Source organism: Crocodylus siamensis, chromosome 6, assembly GCF_052110815.1.
Source record: "Crocodylus siamensis isolate JL-2025a chromosome 6, ASM5211081v1, whole genome shotgun sequence".
In the NCBI taxonomy this organism is placed as follows: domain Eukaryota; kingdom Metazoa; phylum Chordata; order Crocodylia; family Crocodylidae; genus Crocodylus; species Crocodylus siamensis.
This window is the reverse complement of record NC_143400.1, coordinates 53,683,997-53,702,051: the sequence shown is the minus strand read 5'-3', so window position 1 is coordinate 53,702,051 and position 18,055 is coordinate 53,683,997. Positions and strand designations below refer to the sequence as shown.

The 18,055-nt window shown below is 44.4% G+C and overlaps 1 protein-coding gene across 4 annotated transcripts in view; it reads left to right on the top strand.

Annotated features, from left to right (window-relative positions):
- VPS8 (VPS8 subunit of CORVET complex) overlaps window positions 1-18,055 on the top strand; it is a 151,996-nt gene that overhangs the window by 83,744 nt on the left and 50,197 nt on the right. For all 4 annotated transcript variants that reach the window (XM_090051167.1, XM_090051165.1, XM_090051166.1 and 1 more), the window contains exons 36-39: window positions 15,328-15,469; window positions 15,577-15,666; window positions 16,331-16,373; window positions 17,920-18,023. In XM_090051167.1, the coding sequence (XP_089907293.1) occupies window positions 15,328-15,469; window positions 15,577-15,666; window positions 16,331-16,373; window positions 17,920-18,023 (379 nt within the window). The remainder of the gene's footprint in view (window positions 1-15,327; window positions 15,470-15,576; window positions 15,667-16,330; window positions 16,374-17,919; window positions 18,024-18,055) is intronic.

Sequence of the window (18,055 nt, the reverse complement as noted above, 5' to 3'; positions counted from 1 at the left end):
AATAGCTCAAAATGTTGGTTATATTGATCTTAAACAACATATAAGCTTACAGCCCTGCAGCCTGTACTTGGCCCAACCCTGCCTTTTCAGGGAATAAAGCAATGTCCCTTTTGGAACCTTCCACAGGTTGAAGGCCTGGGCCCCAGAAGAGAATCCACATCCTGCTGGTGACATTTGGGCCAGAAAGGCTCATGTATGGTTTCCTTAAAGAGATGGCCAACTGTGGTTGAGTTGATGACTCTGTGATCCTTTTTTACCTGCTTTGGATTGCATACCTGAGTTGCTCTAAGGCAGTCTTTCTCAACCCATGGGTTGTGACCCAAAAATGGGTCACAAGAATATACTAAAGAGTTGTGAACAAACTTTAAAAATGGATTCTCCTTTAAAGGAGTAAAATGCTGGAAACTGCAGGTTTCTCCTTGCAGGCTGGCAGAGTTCTTGTCTACGAAGGGCTGCTTGGGGCTAGGGGGAGTGGGAGGAGGGCTGGGGGGTGGCATAAACTATGCATCAAGGGGCAGGAGGGCACAGGTGACATGTCAGTGGAGTATGGCGGAGGCACATGCCCCCTCATTTGCGCACCTATAGCGGGTATGGGGTTGCAGCATGCCTGGACTGGTATGGGCAGAAGCCTCCTCTGCAGCCCAACAGGCAGGACCCAGCATGGAAGGGCAGAGCATACCAGCGAGACTTGTTGCTGCCAACGTTGCTGGGGCCCCTGCACCAGCCTCATTGCCAGCAACACGAGAAGTAACGGTGGGGTTGGGAGAGAGCCATGCTGCCCTCTCCTCCTCCCACTGCCAGCTGCTCATCCTCTAGCCTGCCACCATGGCGCAGCCACTGCTGCCACTCCCCTCAGGCCGCAGCTGTACCCCAGAGGGGATGTGGGGTGGTGGGCAGTGTGGGTGGTCTGAAGGGATTGGTGATGTGCAAGCGGCTGGCAGAGGGACAAGATGAGGGCAGCATGGCTCCTCCGATTGTTATGCCTAGCGTGGTTGGTGGCACAGCTGGCGCAGGGGTCCCAGTGGTGGTGGCAGCAACAAGTCTCGCTCCCCCGCTCTGCCCCCCCTGTGCTGGGTCCTGCACACAGGGCCGCAGAGGTGGCTCTTGCTCATGCCAGTCTGGCCAGGCTGCAGCTCCATGCCTGCTGTGGGTGTACAAATATGGGGGGTATGTGGCCCCCCATGCTCCCCCCCTCCCCCCCACCCCTTGCCTCACACTGGGGGCTGAGGACTGGGGGTGGGGGCAGTGGGTTGGGAATGAGGGGCATTGGCGGGGCAGGGGGCTATTTTCTATTTAAACTATTTACTGGTTCAGGACTTGTCGTTTACAAATGGGTCCTGGCACAAAAAAGGCTGAGAACCACAGCTCAAGGGACTGCACAAGGAGGGCTGTGAGATGATCTCTGTCTGCCTGAGCTTCTGTACCTCTTGTGTGAATGCTGCCAGTTTGCCTGTATTTTTATTTATTGGCTCAGAACTGCGCACATAGTCCTTTATGTGGTCATAACAAGAGCCCAGTAAAAAAAATGCTTATTTCCTTGCCTCTTGTTAAACTCCCTTTTTATTACAGCCCCAAAATGCTGCCATATTCCATTGCAACTCCCTCTCTCTGCTGAGGTTTGTCTTCTTTTTTCCCCTCAGCATTGCTCTCTAATTGAATATTCATTTCAAGTGCTATGTGTTGGGGGTTTTTTTTTGGGGGGGGGGGGGGGAGGGGGTTTCTTTCTTGCAAGACATTTATGTGGTACTCAAGATGCCTTCCAGCAAGTGCTAATGTAACTTATTTTCTTCTGGAGAGTGGAGCTCGAGAGCTCAACCATTTAATGATTCATGCTTCACTGGAAGAGAAACAGGAATGAGGGAGGGGGAAGGAGGCATACATTTAAATTCCCAGTGTTGCCAGGATCCCTCTGGGGATAGCTAAGCATTCCCTGAGTAGTATCAAGTGTTATGTTATGAAAGGCAAACGGGAAGGTTGGGTTTTGATAGGATGTTAATTGGATTTTTCAGAGTTAGCTCTTACTTCTACTTCTAAAGGTTTCAGCGAATGTGCAGTCCTTGTCAGTGAGCCTGTCTGCATGCCCTTTGCATTTAGCTTGCAGTTAGCATAATAGAAAATGAGGGTTGAAAGGGATGTCAGGAGGTCACATCTAGTCCAACTCCCTGCTCAAAGCAGGACCAGCCCCACCTATATTATCCCAGCCAAGGCTTTGTCTGGCCAGGTCTTAACCTCCAAGGATGGAGTTTCTACAACCTGTCTAGGTAACCTGTTTCAGAGCTTCATCACCCTCCCAACTGATAAACTGTTTGAGCACTTAGGATGAACATAGTGGAAGGGGACTCATGGGCACTGGTGCAGACCACTGCATCTACTCTTAACCATCTATTTAAGGATTCCATAAAATTGCCACTTCAAACCCTAGCCCAGAACAACAAGGCCTGTAACTACAGAAACACCGTGCCAGCATGCCATAGGTAAAAGCAGGGGGAGAGGAGGCTACTGTCAGTGCCCTAGCCCCGCAACAACAGAAGTAATTGGTTAATACCTGCTTAGACTAGGGATGGCCAACCTATGGGTGCCAAAGGTAGCATGGGTAGCCTGTGTGAGGCACATGGTGGATCAGGAAGGGGACAGGCAGCGCAGTGGCATATAAAGCAGGAAGCAGAAAACAGTGGCAAATTGGGTAGGGAATACAGGGAAGGAAGCAGAGAGTAAAACAGCCAGGGAGTACATGGCTGGGAGGAGAAAGCAGAGCAGCAGATCAGGCAGGGGAAGGGCATTGGAGTGGTACTTGGAGAGAGTGCAGGCCTAATTTGTGGCACATCTGCCAAAAAGGTTGGCCTTCACTAAGTTAGACAATCCTAGGAAAACGACTGTGCCCCATACCACAAAGGAAAACAGATATCCCCCATCCTTCATTCTGATCTGGCCTAAGGGAAAAATTCTTTCTTGATAGCAGATTTGGTGATGTGTATGACTTCTGAGCTTTCTAAGCATGAATGGGAGCATGTGTGTGCCCAGCCAAAACTGTCAGCTCAAGTTGAATGCTTCACAGGAAGGTGGAAAGCCAAGCTTCCTTTCTTTCGTAAGACAAGGTCTCCATGCCTTTGGCCAATGTAGGGACCCTTCTTTGTACCTCTTCCAATTTAAATGCATCTTCTTTGAACATGGGTGCCCAGAACTCCAGGCAAGTATTAAGTACATGTCTCTACTGAATATGCTCAACCTTCCCCCAGTACACCCTAGAATTTTATTGGTCTCTTTTATAGCTGTGTCACACTGTCACCTCATGGTCTTCTTACAGCTGACCAGTGCACTTAGGTACTTAACCTTCCTCAATTCTCTCTAATGCACGTGCCCATGATTTATAGCCAGAGCCTGTGTTGGTTCCTCAGTGTATTAAACTACCTAGAGAGGTTACTTAAAAGAAGTGGTGTGTGTTTGCAATAGAAACACTGGAATGCAATGGAGGTGGTGGACTTCCCATCCTTGGAGGTTGTTAAGGCCTGGCTGGACAAAGCCCCGGCTGGAATGATCTAGTTGGAGCTGGTCGTGCTTTGAGCAGTGGGTTGGACTAGATGTGACCTCTGGAGGTCCCTTCCAACCCTCACTATCTGTGATTCTTTGCAGGACTTTTCTTGTTTGGATCCTATTGCTAGGAAGCCAGTTGTCAAATAGGTGCTGCTGCAGCTTAGTTTTGTGTATGGCGGCATTGTTTATCTTACTGTATTGCTACTAGAGCATTGTGACAAACAAAACAGTGAGGCAAGACATCAGCTTGGGTGTTAATTTTTTTCTTCTCCCCAGGAAGAGGCTTCATAAATCTCCAGGTAACAAACTGATTCAACTCTGCCCTGAAATAATTAGGAAGTAACTGCTTCCCCTGTCGTCTGTCATATGGAAACATATTACGCCCTCTGCTCAGTTCATCACCAGCAAAGCCCTTGTAGTAGCAGAACTATCTGCTTTGTAAATCTGACCTAACAAGATATCTCCCCTTTGTGTGCAGGGCTGACATTCAGCAAGCTACGTCAGGCCACGCAGCTTGTTCTCTCTCACCATCTGCCCTTCAGCAAGGTTCACATGATTGTTAATATGTGTAGCCATGTTGCAAAGCTCATTAATTCTTCCTGGGCTGTAGCAGGATGCTCTGGCATCCCGAATCATAACAGTAAATAAAAAAAAAAAATCTGTCTGGATTGCACATATCAACATTATCACAGAGCAAAGGCTAGGCAGGACTTTAGACAGATTGCAATCTAAAGGACTCTACTAAATGTATGGTTGCAGAGCAAAGGATGAGACCTGAATTGCTGGGATTCTGCTTTGCTGAAATCATTCCCTGACCCATGTTATTCTTGAAATTCTCTGAAGAGATCTTAGATTTTTTGGAGTTACAATAGTTCCATAATTCATAATGCTTAAGCTTGCACGAGCTATATTTTGTTGCCAGTATAATGGTACATGTAACAAGGAGTACTTCAGCATACTGTTTCCACTTCAAAAGTAGTGGAACTCCTCTGTACTAGTCTGTGAACTATTTTGTATTTATTACCGAAGGCTTAATCTCACTTATGTCTTGTGGCAACAGAACACTTGTGAATATCCACAGTAAATACATGAGAAGAAAAAAAAGCATAATTCTAAAAATTCTCAGACTTTACAAGTCAGAATGAAGAATTATGATTCAGGTCCTTCCAGAAACATCTGTCTCTCTCCAGTCAATCTGAATGTTTATATCCTCTTCCAGGCTGGTTTTTTTTTTTTTTTTTTTTTTTTATTAAAATGGAGGAAGAAATGAGTTTAATGTCCCAAATACAAATGATTTCCTGACAGCCAAGGGGGCCAGGTTCATCCCTTTGGTGTAACAGCACTAAAGTGAGTAGAGCTACATCAGAGATTAATCTGGCCCATTTAATTTGGCTAGAGGTTTATTTTAAAGTAGGTGGGGGGAGGAGGTTAATAGAAATTGCCTTGGGGGAAATTAAAACCAAATGTCCTTGTGTCCATGACTGATAAGCAGTGATAGAAAGTAGAGAGTAAGCGGTATTGCTACAGTTCACTTATCAAAGCCTTTTTTACATTTTCATTTCCTGATCATTTCCAGGGAGAGATGGAATTTCCATTGCAAACACCCACAGCAAAATTCATCCGTTTCTGTTGTGCGTCTCAGTAAGGTGCTGCCAGTACCTACCGAAATGCTGAGAGCTGCAAGCATGTAATATCTGTATTCAGGACAATCTGCATTTCTGGCTGTGTTAATACTGGTTTGACAATCTTGCCAAGTTAATCAGCTCACTACAATGTGGTGTGGGCAGAGAGGCTCTCTGGCATGGAGGTGTTGGAGGAAGGTTGCTGGTAACACCCCTTCCTTTTGGAGAGGCTAGGGCTATGGCAAATGTGGAGGTAGAAGGGACCTGGGTGAACCCATTTCCCCCTATATATGTAATTGTCCAGCATGTTCCTTTTTGGTAAGGCCTTATGCACTTATGATCCTGCTCATCTCTTTATCCTTCCCATTGTGGTGCACTCATCTCTTGTAAAACTGCTGGCTTCTGTGCTCCCTGTCTCTATCCTGAACTCGCCTCTTTTAGCTGATGCATCACTTCTTGGCGAGGAGAGGCAGGGGGGACCTTTTTAATGACGTGTCCAAATTTTGATTGATCACTGTACTAGCAAGCCTCAGGAGCTGTCACTTGGTTGCAGCCCATAGCAAACTGCAGCACTCCTTCCTAATCCTTCTTCTGCCAAAGTGCTAAGGAAAGAAGTTGGGCCTTTCTCAAGGCTGGGAGTCCTAACAAGTGCTGGTGTCATTTCCAGGCCAGTTTGTGCATTCCCATTTTTCTTATGTGAAATGCCCTGTGCTCATTAAGAGGCCTTGTCCTTTAGGACTCATGTTTTCACATCTCTGAGAAAAAGCAATGGTTTAAGCTAGGATAAAACTTTCTCATAGAAAGCCTTTTCTTTTGGCCTGGGGAAGGGATGGAGGTATTGTGTTACCTGGATGACTGGCTTGAGCAAGCACTCAGAGTGTGATTCATACCTTCAACATAGCATCCTCCCTCCTTGAGCTCTGGGGTGGACAGTGAATGTGGGAAGCTGGTTCTGGATGCTACTTGAGAAATGCATTTCTCTGAATTCTGGAAGGGCCTTTGCTTGCCTGCTTTCAGGAAGAGCTTTTTTGGGCACCCTTTTAAATGTAAAGCCTGAATAAGCCATTCACATGCATTGTACCTGTGGCTGTATCCATGTTTGGGGCACTGAAGGGTTTCATGGGGGTTTTGCATTAGAGTTAGGACAAGGCCATTTGTAAACAAGCAATTCACATTGTAGATATTTGTCAGGTTTCCTTCCTTGGGGTATCTGGGCTCTCAGTTGGGGTGCCGCCTTCCAGATAATCTTTATGGGTAAATCCCGTTAACCCCAATGGTTAGCAAATGTTGAAGGAGGTCAGATGGCACGCTGAGTCTGTGTTCTGTCAGGTTTGCCCTATCCACAGTCTTCCCCCTTGCGAGATGAAAACACAGACATGACAGACAAGCCAATGAACTGTGTGGACTTAGAAGGTGGCAGCATAAAGATGTGCATCTGCATGACAGCACTGTAATATGGGGACAGCTTATGGAGAGGAATTGAAAGAGGAGCTTCCTTGGAAAAGATGCCTCTATATATCTATTTGTCTTGTAGAATTAAATCTACAAAACTTGCGGGCAGATTTCCAAGGTCCAGATAGTCTCGTAATTCTTCGTGCTTATGTAGGTTTATTTCATCCTAACATTTTTCATTACATATAAGAGTCTAAAAAGCTTAATCTTTTAAAGAAGTGTGCAATAAAATAAGATGGAAAGAAGAGGACTCGATGTTAATGTAGTTAGTTATGGCTTTACTAATTCTTCAAACAAATATGGCGGTATCAGACATGAAGCGTTTGGAGATGTTATCAGACTTTGTTACAACAGTTAATATTGCCAAACCGTTTCAGCAAACTTCATTTTGTCTTCTGAAAATTCTGGGCTGATGTGAAGAGCTCTTACGTTTTTGACAAATAGAAGAGATAATTTATACATTTTCAGGCCAGAAGGAAATATTCTGTACATCTTGTGTGACCTCCCAAGTAGCATAGGCCAGAGAACGTTGCCCACTGATTGCCACAGCAAAGAAAATTATTCTCTCTTGTTATACAAGTGAACATTTCTGGTAGAAAAATGAGGTGTTTCATATTTTGGATACATATTTTAACTCTTTAAATAGGTGAATATGAGCATCAAATGAGAGGCAAAGTTTGGTAGTTATTTGGACTTGAACTAGAAGGAAATATGGAAAGCTGCTGTTTCTGTTCCCAGCTAGCTGCTTGGGTACTTCTCCAAGGTCACTTGAGATACCTGTGCCCAGGAGAAGATTGGGTGTTGCTGGTGATTCCCCTTCTGGGATCTGGTCCTTTGACTAATGAGAGGTGGTACAGGGCTATCTCCTGCTGCTTTTAGGCAGGACTTCTTCTACCTCCTGCATCCAAGGAACAAGCAAGTGTGGTTGGGAGGGAAGCCCAGAGATAAGTTGCATGCCAGCACAAGCAGCTGTGCACAGCATGGCTTTCCATTCATTTAGAAGCAGGGTGCATTCAAGAACTCACTCAGATAGGAGAGAGAAGGGTGGCCTTTTTCAGGATGTAAGAGGCTATGCTTAAGTGAGGGTTGAGGTGCCTGGGACAAAAACAGTCTTCTTACAGGCTAAGAGGTGATTTGCTTTTGAAGGACATTTTCTTAATGACCTTTCCCTGGGCTGGCGGCAGTACCATAGTACTGGTTCTTCAGAAGGAGTAGGATGATGTTTCCATGGGTGGCTGCAGATCTTAGACTCAAAGCCTCCATCCCTTCCCCAACCTTGAGCTGCTGTCTGGCTCTCAAGTATGGTTCTCGGTGTCTCTTGTCTGTAGTTAGCATTTCTGCTAGCTCAGTTTCCTATGCATGCCTTTTTTTTTTAACCAAAATGATGTTGTCTGCTTCTGCTGGTACCTTGTGACACGCCAGTTTTCTATTTATAATGGTTGCTGTATATTTGTAACAGAGCAAAAGCTTCAAGAGGGCAATTATACTGCCTCACCATGATCAAATAAGGCTAATCCCAGCTTCTTCCTGCAGGAGTCGATCGTAATGCCAGAGGAGTTTCCAGATGCTAGGTTGTGCATGTGAGCCCAGATCTCTGCACTGTTTTTCCTCACTTGTGTAAACTCACCTTCAGGAACAAGCTGTGTTCTCATTGTCCTTGCTTTCTTTTTTGTGAAGCTATAGGGATGAAGCCATGATAAAAACACGTGCTATTAGCCAGCAGTTGGAAAACAGCAACACAAAAAGAAAAAGTCGATCAAAATACCAGGTGGCTTAAATTAAAAAAAAAAAAGCAAAACCGTGCAGCCAGGAGGAAACAGCCTCTATTTTAAGTAAAAGTAATTTTAAAGGAGCTGAAAGGACAACAATGCCATCTCAGCTGTGCAAAGCCACCACACGTGTAATTGCAAGTTGAGGGGAATTCTAATGCAAGGTAAAGCCTCCACATCACAGCTCTGAACTGCCAAAGCCTTTCACCATCAGAGCCTGTGATGTACCCGGTCAGCAAAGTACAACTTGTGGAACAGCACATTAACAGTAATGCCAGCTCTCATGAAAGAATCACAAGACTCCTGATTTCCAAGTCAAATTAACTTAAAAGGGTGAGAAATAAGGGAAGGAAAGAAACCTGAATCATTGCTCTCCTCAGTTGGCATGGCTGGAAGGAAAAGACTCAAGAAAGACTGATCAAATCTTGGAGATTTTTTTCTTTTGGCACAAGTAGAGAGTGCCAAGCTGGTAAGTCTGTGGAGGGGAAGGGGCAGATCGAGAACCTGATGGAGGGGGGAGGGACTGGAGTGAATGGGGGCGGGGGCAAGTTGTGCAACAGAGCTGTGGGCAGCTGTTTGTGTGTGCGTGCGTGCGCGTGCACGTGTGTGTGCCTGCCTGCCCCTCGCTCCCAAGCGACAGCCCCCACCCGGCCCTGCTACTGCCCCTCACTCCTGACCCACATTACCCTGCATCTTGCAACGGTGTGCGGGGACCTCCCCTTCCTGGGCTCCAAACCCCCCACACACACCCAAAGCCCCCCATACCTTCACAAATAAAACACGCATGCACACACATACACACACACACACACACACACACACGCAGACTTCAAAAATAGCATCTCATAGTTTACATTCCTAATCTCCAGTGGTGACATGTAGGGGGTGCATATGCACCCCCTGAGACTGCTGGTGTACCCCCTGTCAGGCTGTGCTCCCTGTTTAGGCAATGGGTGGGAGGGCAGGCAGGAGCACTGGTGTCCTGCTGGAAGCACCAGCTGAGGAGCAGGGCCGCCAGCAAAAGTGAGGTCAGATGCCAGGAGATCTCCCAGTCAGCGTGATCAGCCACCAGGGAACAGCCCCCAGTTGCTGACTGACGTCAAGAGGCAGCAGTTGCCCATGCCTAATCTCTTGATATTTAAGTGTTTGTCTAATGATTTTTGACATGGTGGGGTTGGCAATACTGCATTAACACTAGTACTCTTACGACAGTCCTGGGTAACTTGCATAGAGATGTCAGTCATGCAAAATTATGTAAGACTTTTGTGATAGCTGCTTAAGAAAGTAACTGTAAGTTTTGTTCGTTTGTTTTTGTTTTTTAAAACCTTTTGCTGAAGATGCAATACAAGTTCTGAACACTTTTGTATTGAAAGCTACAAGATATTTTTTCCTTTTGGTACGGAGGGAACTTTTTTTCAAGGCTACATTGGCAAGTGTTAATGGAACTGCCATTCTGTGATCTTCCCTGTGGGGACGAGTGCATTTACTTTAAAAATACATATTGTATTGCAGCTAGTACCCGCCCTTGGCCTCTGGAAGGAATGCTTTCCATTTCCATTTCACAATCCACAATAGCGTGTATTTGATTTCTGTTTGGAAGGTGTAGCAGCCAGATATTTGTATCAGATTGTTAAGGACAGAAGCAAAGGACTTAATTCAGCCTAATAGGATTGCTCTTCCTTATGGCAGGGATGGGTTTGACTTTCGATGCAGGAAGGAGAATTGGATTATGCATAGTGGCCCTGTGGCTGGATGTTGACACGTCCTCCAGCAAACGAGAAACATTGCGTGACAAATTCCATGCCTGCTGAGCTACTTCTGGTCATAGCTTTTAGGCTCATCATAACTGGAAATAATAGAAGAGAGAGTTTAACCCAGTCCAACACAGTTGGGTTGCACTTTTCTTTCTCTGAGTGGGGAAGGCAGGCATTTTTTCTACCTGAAGACTCTAGCACAGTGGTTCTCAACCTTCTTGGACTTAAGGCTTACCTCATTGACCTCAGTGCACCCCTCCATAACTTGTGTGAATTGAGCAGCACACAATTTCAAAAACTAATTTATAGGTTACGGTGCTTACCTCCTTGCAGAGGGGCTAAGCAGTGTGGGTTGGGGGGATAATTCAGATGGGGACAACCCTGAGCCTTTATTTATTTGCTTGTTTACTTATCATCTTACACCTTGCAGCACGCATCAAAGGATCTGGTAGCACCCCAGGATGCCCTGGCATCCTTGTTGAGAATCACTGCTTTAGCATGTGGCTGCACTACAAGCAGTCTTTCTTGAGTCTTTTACTTCCAACCATGCCAGATGAGGAGAGCAATGATTTGGGTTTCCCTCCTTCCCTTATTTCTCACCTTTTTAAAACCCTTTTTGTGCAGTAGTGAAAAGTACCTGACTTTGTTTTTCTCTTTCCCTTCTCTGTTCCTGCCTTAAGGGATAGAGGTGATAGGAAGCAAAGGGTAGGGCTAAATGGTCACTCTTCAGCGTGGAGGGAGGTCAAAAGCAGAGTCCCACAATGGTTTGTGCTGGGCCCTATTTTATTCAACATATTTATCAGTAACCCAGAAATGGGTGTACACAGTGAAATACCCAAGTTTGTAGATCATACAAGATTATTCTGGGTAGTCAAGTCCCAAGGCGATAGAGAGGAGCAACAGAAAGACCTCACCAAGCTAAGTGAGTGGGCAAAAAAAGTGGCAGATGAACTTCAGTGTCAGCAAGTCCAAGGTAATACACCTGGGGAAAAATAACCTCAAGTACAGGCAGTTCTCGGACTTACGACACAATTGGTTCCTGAAAAGCACGTCTTAAGTCAAAACATTGTAACTTGGAACCAATCTTCTCATGAGAAACAGGGTTATAAAAGGGGGATTGGTTCCTGAACCAAGACCCAATACCCTATTTTCACCAAAAATACCCCAGAATTTTGTACTCGATCAATTATAGATGAGTAATATAGCTACATTAATGTATTTATATTGTAAATAGTAATCATATTAATTTGGAAGGACTTCTTTGAGGTGACTTTGCTGGACTTTTTGAAGGGTTCTCGGCTGGAGTCTTTTCTGGAGTCTTGTCTGCTTTCTTAAAGAATGTGTCCAAGGAAGTTTGGACAGATGTTCTTCAGGGAGATGGGCAATGCAGCGAACTTGTTCACTGGCATGGTGTTGCATTGGATCAAGCGTTGTAAGTCGAAACTGAAGTAATAAAGTTGAAACTGGATGTCAATTTATAAACCTTGTAAGTGCGAAATGTTGTAACTCAAAACGTTGTAAGTCGAGAACTGCCTGTATACGTTCTGGGTTTTGAACCATATTACACAGTGTTAGGCCCTGAATTAGCTGTTACGACTCAGGAAAGATCTTGGAGTCACTGTAGATAGTTCTCTAAAAACATCAGCTTAATATGCAGCAGCCACCATAAAAGCCAATAAAATGTTGAGCATTGATAAGAATGGAATTGAAAATAAATGGGAGTATATCATCATGGCTTTATACATGTGCTTTATACGTGGTGCACCCACATCTTGAATGCTGTGTGCAGTTCTGGTCCCCACATCTTAAAAAGGATGTAGTAGAATTAGAAAAGGGACAGAGAAGGGCAATCAATGATCAGGAGCCTGCAGCAGTTGCCATACCAGAGGAGACTCAAAAAGGCTAGAACCCTTCTGTTTGGAAAGGAAAAGGCTGCGGAAGGATATGATAGAGGTCCGTAAAATCATGAAGGGTGTGGACCAAATCACAGAAAATGAGGATTGGAAGGGACCTCAGGAAGTCACATTTAGTCCAACACCTTCCTCAAAGTAGGACCATACCCAACTAGATCATCCCACCCAAGGCTCTGTCTCTCTGGGTCTTCAAAACCTCCAAGGATAGAGAGTCCACAACCTCTCTGTGTAGCCTGTTCTAGTGCTTTACTGCTATCCTAGTCAGAGAGGTTTTCCTAATATCTAACCTAAACTCCCCTTGCTGCAATTTGAGCACATTGCTCCTTGTTCTGTCATCTGCCACCACTGAGGACAGTTCAACTCCATCCTCTTTGGCAACACCCTGCAGGTAGTTGAAGGCTGCTGTTAAATCCCCCCTCAGGCTTCTCTTCTGCAGATGAAAGAGGCCCAGTTCCCTCAACTTCTCCTCACAAGTCCTGTGACCCAGCCCCTAGCCATTTTTGTTGCCCTCTGCTGAAATGTGTCCAACTTGTCCACGTCCGTTCTGTGTTGGGGGCCCAAAACTGAACACAATACTCCAGATGTGACCTCACCAGTGCTGAACAAATAGGTTCACTAAGGGTGCCTGTACAAGAGTGGGGAGATTGCTCTTTACAGCACATCAGAGCAGACTCAGTTAATTGCGTCTGCTGGAGCATGGTAATTACCGTGCTTCAGCAGTCTTCTGCATCTCCTGTATCAGCCTCGCCATGCTTAAAAATGGTGATGGAGGTGCTTGAACTCAAGCTTGTTGATTGAGCTTTAGTTCAGGTGCCCCTGCTGCCAGTTTTAAGTGGAGGGGTACTGCTAAGTGAGCTGTTACAGTGCTTTAATTAAAGCAGCACTTAGAGCTGCTGTAATTAAAGCACTGGCTTCTCGTCCCCAGCCTCAGAACAAGTGTAAAAGTGACCCTAGTCCCAGAACACTAGAACTAGTGGGGCACTTGCTGAAATTAGTAGGTAACAAGTTTAAAACTAACGAGAGTTATTTTTATGCAATGTGTAGTTAACTTGAATTCATTGCCACAGGAGGTGGTGGAGGCAGATAACATAGGTTCAGATAGGAAATGAATAAATTCATCCATGATTGATAGATCTATTAATGGCTATTGAACAGAATAGTTGAGCATGTTTCCTCTGGTATCTCCAGCGCATCTAACACATCTCTTCTATCTAATAAATGGTAGATGTCAGGGAGGGTATTGAGTAGGGAGTAGATCCTCTAGAGATAACTGGTTCACCTATCTCTCTGTACACTGTCCATTTCTGCTGCTGTTGGAGACAGTTCTCACCTATACTGCGATAGGTGGACCATTGGTCTGACCCAGTAAGGCACTTCTTACATTCTTATGATAAAGCTGGTGTATTGTTATCTTACGCATATACATGACAGAATGTGGCTCATCTCATCCAGTGTACCAGCTGCCCTTGTGGAAACTGTGGGTGAAACTGGACAGGAACTACACACCAGAATAAATGCTCACAGAAGAAAATATAAAGGACAGATGCACAAATATTAATAGGAGCACTTTTTTTTCACAGAACAACCACTTCTGACCTCACCATCTTTGTTTTCTGAAGGGAATTTATAAAACACGCTCGGGAGATGGGCCTGGGAACAGAAGTTCATAACTGTTGAACAGTATAAAAACATTTTTAAAAATCTGGACTTAATGTAGACAGTGGCTTTATGATTTGTTACAACTACTGCCAATAATCCCCCTGCGTTTCATACATAACTACCTCCTTCCTGAATGGTCTCACTCTGCCATTAACCAGATTGTCTGTTCTACTATACTTCTTTTGTCTTATAATGGATCCTGATAATACCTCTTTACCCTAGCTCACAGTTTTCCTCCATCTCTCAAAGCAGACTGTTTTGCATTTACATGGAGCCTTTACTTATATGTAGCTCAGCCTGCCTTCTCTCTCAGATCAGAAGAAGGGCCGTTGGTACCTGAAAACTTGTCCAGCAGCTCTTCCAACTATGTAGTCGGTTCAATAAAAGATACTGTCAAAATCATCTTCTTCCATTGAGTGGTAAAGTGTGGGAATATAAAATGAAAACAAAAAGCAGGAAACTGTCCTGGAACAGGAAGTACCGTTGAGTAAGGAAATGCTGAGACCACGGTCTCTCCAGACCGTAGGCCTGTCTTCAGTCTGCAATGCTTGTTGGGGTCTTTATATCTTGCATCAGTCAAGACCAGCTTCTCAGGTGTTGGGTCAGTCCTTCTCAGGGCCCAGGACAAGCAGGCAATACAGCCATTTCCTCTAATCAGGGACATATGAGTAAATTCAAGAAGTTTTCTTTTCTTTTTCTTTTTTTTACTTTTTTGTAACATGGTGGTTTTTCTGACAGTAACTGGAGTGGAGCAGTAATTGTCAGGTGGCAACAGCTCTGTGCCTGTGTGATACAGTGCATGCTTATCCTAGAGACTATCACCACTGACTTGTCTCTTCCCCTCCTTCCAGCTTCTTTCTGATGACTGACTGACTTGCTCGTGCCTCTTGTCCCTTCTGCTAGCCTAAATACATGGTGTACTCTATACATGTACATGCTTTCAGTGTGAGGGGCATCTGGAATTACCTTGTCTCTCTTGTGTGAGAGCCCTTACCGCACCTTCGCCCTCTTGTGTCTCAGTGCCTTCTTTTGGTGTATGAAGCAAGGTGATTGGCAATTGCCAAGGGGAAACTAAAGCTTGATTGTCTTTATTTTATGGCCGCTGTGTTGTGTGCTTCTCAAAACAGGTCTAGGACATGCTACATGTGCTTGGAACAGAAAGTGGTGAGCTTTTAGGGTTGGGGGTAAGAATTCATTCCACCATCTGGAGCCATCCTCTGAGGAGCTTTGATGTCCTGCCATAATGACTTTGCCCTTGGGATGTACAGTTCTATTGGACCTGTGCAGGGGAGAAATCAAACACAGTCTTCAACCTTGTGCTTCAGGCAGACTTTGTTGTCCTGTGCCAAGGCTATTGAATATCTTGAAGAGGACAGATCTTGACCTTGAAGTCAGCATGGAAAGCAGATGATTGTTCACCTATATGTTGATCTTGGCTGATTGCTGCTAGTGTAGTATGCACTGAAGGACAGAAATAAGGTTGTCAACATGCAATTTTTGTCCCACCTCTAGCTCTGATGGTGTTGCCTGTACTGTCTCCTGTGTGTAGCTTTCTTATTCTGCTGCTTATGTGCACTCTGAAGTATACTGTGTAGTAATTAAGTCCCTCATGCCTTTTGTGTTCCAGGGAAGGAATCAATCAGGATCTGATCCACGTATCTCCCTGCATCACTGAGCAGTTCATTGAGTTGCTGTGTCACTACAGTCCTGACCAGGTTTTAGAGATGCTACAAGTCCTGGAGTTCTACAGACTGGAGGAGACCATTCAGGTGAGGTGGAGGCACTGTGGGGGGTCATCCCATTTCATCACTTCTAAAAGAAGGAAAAAAGCCAGAAGATTTCTTAAGGTAGAGTTTGTGGCTTTTTTTGTACCTAGATCACTCAAAAACACCAACTCCACGAAGCTTCCTCATACCTCTTGGAAAAGAAAGGAGATGTCCACGGTGCTTTCTTGGTAATGCTTGAGGTACAGTAACCCGAGGCCCTGAATTCTACAGCTTGACATTTTTGTCAGTACAATTGGTTATGCTGTGTGCACTTGGTGTGTACCTGGTCCTTGGAAGGGCCACTGCCCCACCTCCCCCAGCCAGACTCCAAAGCCAGGAAACATTTGGAGGGTGCTCCTTGCTGCTGCTTTCCAGTACGCCAGAGATGGATCTCAAGAGTAGCACTGGGGGGTGGAGGAAAGGCTCCATCAGAGCAGTTTCATCACCATGTTTCTGGGTTTGGCACATGGTTGTTTCACCAAAGCACCTTGGCAGTGGTATGGTCATACCTTGAATTTGAATGTCTTTTTTTTTTTCCTACTGAGTTGAATTGAAACATTTAGCTTCTATCAGAGTGCTGTGTTTCAGACTCTCTTGCCAGATGTCTCTCCATTGGTATATTTTGGCTGGATGTTCTGCTTAACTCTTATAGCTAGAAGCTTAAATTTGCCTAAGTAGAATATATGTGCCTTATCTTGATTATTGTTCTCTTACATCTCTAAGGAAAAATCTGTGCACTGCTACAGTCTCTCCGTCAGGCAGGGAAATGGGGTTGGCGGGGAAAGACCTCTGTGTATAAATGTGTTCCCATTGATACCCTGAGAGCTTTCCTGCTCTAAGAAGCTCTATTTTGATTTGTTTTAGCAACTGCAAAGCAAGCTGCTGATGCTTACACGGGAAGATGAAAGTAAGTCTTTGTTTCATGTGTGTTGATTTTTTTTTTTTTTTGCAGTGAATTCTTTTCCCCGCGTTTTTTCCCCTTTGAAAAGAATGTTCTGTGAAACAAAGCTATAGAAATTGAAATGTGTGTATTTGTACATTGCTCATTACAGTGGGATTTCTTCATTACAGTGAGAATTCCTGGGTGCTGCGGTAATACCTTTTATTATGTATTTGTAACATTAATGGTAATGATTCTAATGGACTTTTTATCACCCAGCTCTTCCCAGATGTTACCTTGAAAGAGAAAATTGCAGGGGATTGTCAAAGTTCAGTTAATTGCTCTTTACTCTCTGGCAGTCATGATAGCATTGCAGTGACATATCAGAAGTGTATCCCGTGATTCTAATACAGAAGCTTTATGAAAAATGAGAAACATCTGGCAGTAGTGGCAGAAAAAAGACCAAGGAATCTTCCACATCTTGATGTGGGTTTTCCATCATGCAAATTGTGGATTTTCTTGGTTGAGATATAACACATGGGCTTCTTGCATGGTTATAATCCTGGAGACAGTCTGCCAGGAAATCCCTCAGCCCTTTGTAAGGCTGAATGTGAAAATATGGCTTGTGGGAATTCTAAGTTAAGATTGAACAGGACAAACTAGCCATGTTTCAGCTTGAGTGTCTTGATGTATTCATATTTTCTCATCATTAGGGGTAGCGAGATGAAACTAACTGGGGCATTCAGCATTGTGAGCATACTTAAGTTTTACTTTTTAAATGGTGTTATGCAATGCATAATTAACAGCTCATTTGCCACAAGATATAATTGAAGCTAAGAGCTTATTGGAATTTTAAAAACTTAAAGGAAAAAAACCAGTCATATATGGATGACTGTATCCATGACCATGCTGGATAGAACAAATGTTACAAGAGTTATAAACCCTACTGGTTCAGGAACAAACCAGCAATTCACTTGCAAGGATTTAGGAGCAGGCTAGAGGTCTGATTATAGCAGTTAGTGTTTTCTGAAACCTGCTAGTTTTTGTAGCTCCCTGTGTACATGCTGCCTATGGGGGAAAACAGCTGCAACAAAAGCAAGAGAGATCTTGGTTTTTACAGTAAACAACAATATTACAGCTGGCAGCACTTTGTCAGCTTCCCCCATTAACAAAAACCAGGCAAATTACCCGAAGGAAGCAGGTCTTCCATGCCTGCAGGAAATGTTATTATATCTCGTACTGCACTGCTGCTCTCCAGCTCCAGGAGTCAGTGGCATCAAATAGAACATGATGCTTTTAACTGGTGTCAAGGCAAATGTAAGCCAAAGCTCAGAAATTACTTATGCAGTCATACAAAATGTTTTGCAAGCACAGTTCATTTTGCTGTACAGCAAAATCAACAAAAAGAGTTGAGATCTGTTTTCATAATGTAGCTACTGCTATCTACAGGGAGTAAGTTTTAGGTGAACAGCATAATTCTTATTTTTTTCAAAATGATTTGGCAGTAGTAGCATGTTTAAATTATCTGGAATCAATGATGTAATCTCCATTTTTGTTTTGCTTTTTAACCTAGATTCAACACAGTCCCATTCGATAAAGGATATTGAAGCTACCTTACTGAAAACAATTGCACTTTGCCAGAGGAATTCACATAATTTAAACCAGCAGCAGCGAGAGGTAAAGGGATAAAATGCTGTATTACCAGAGTT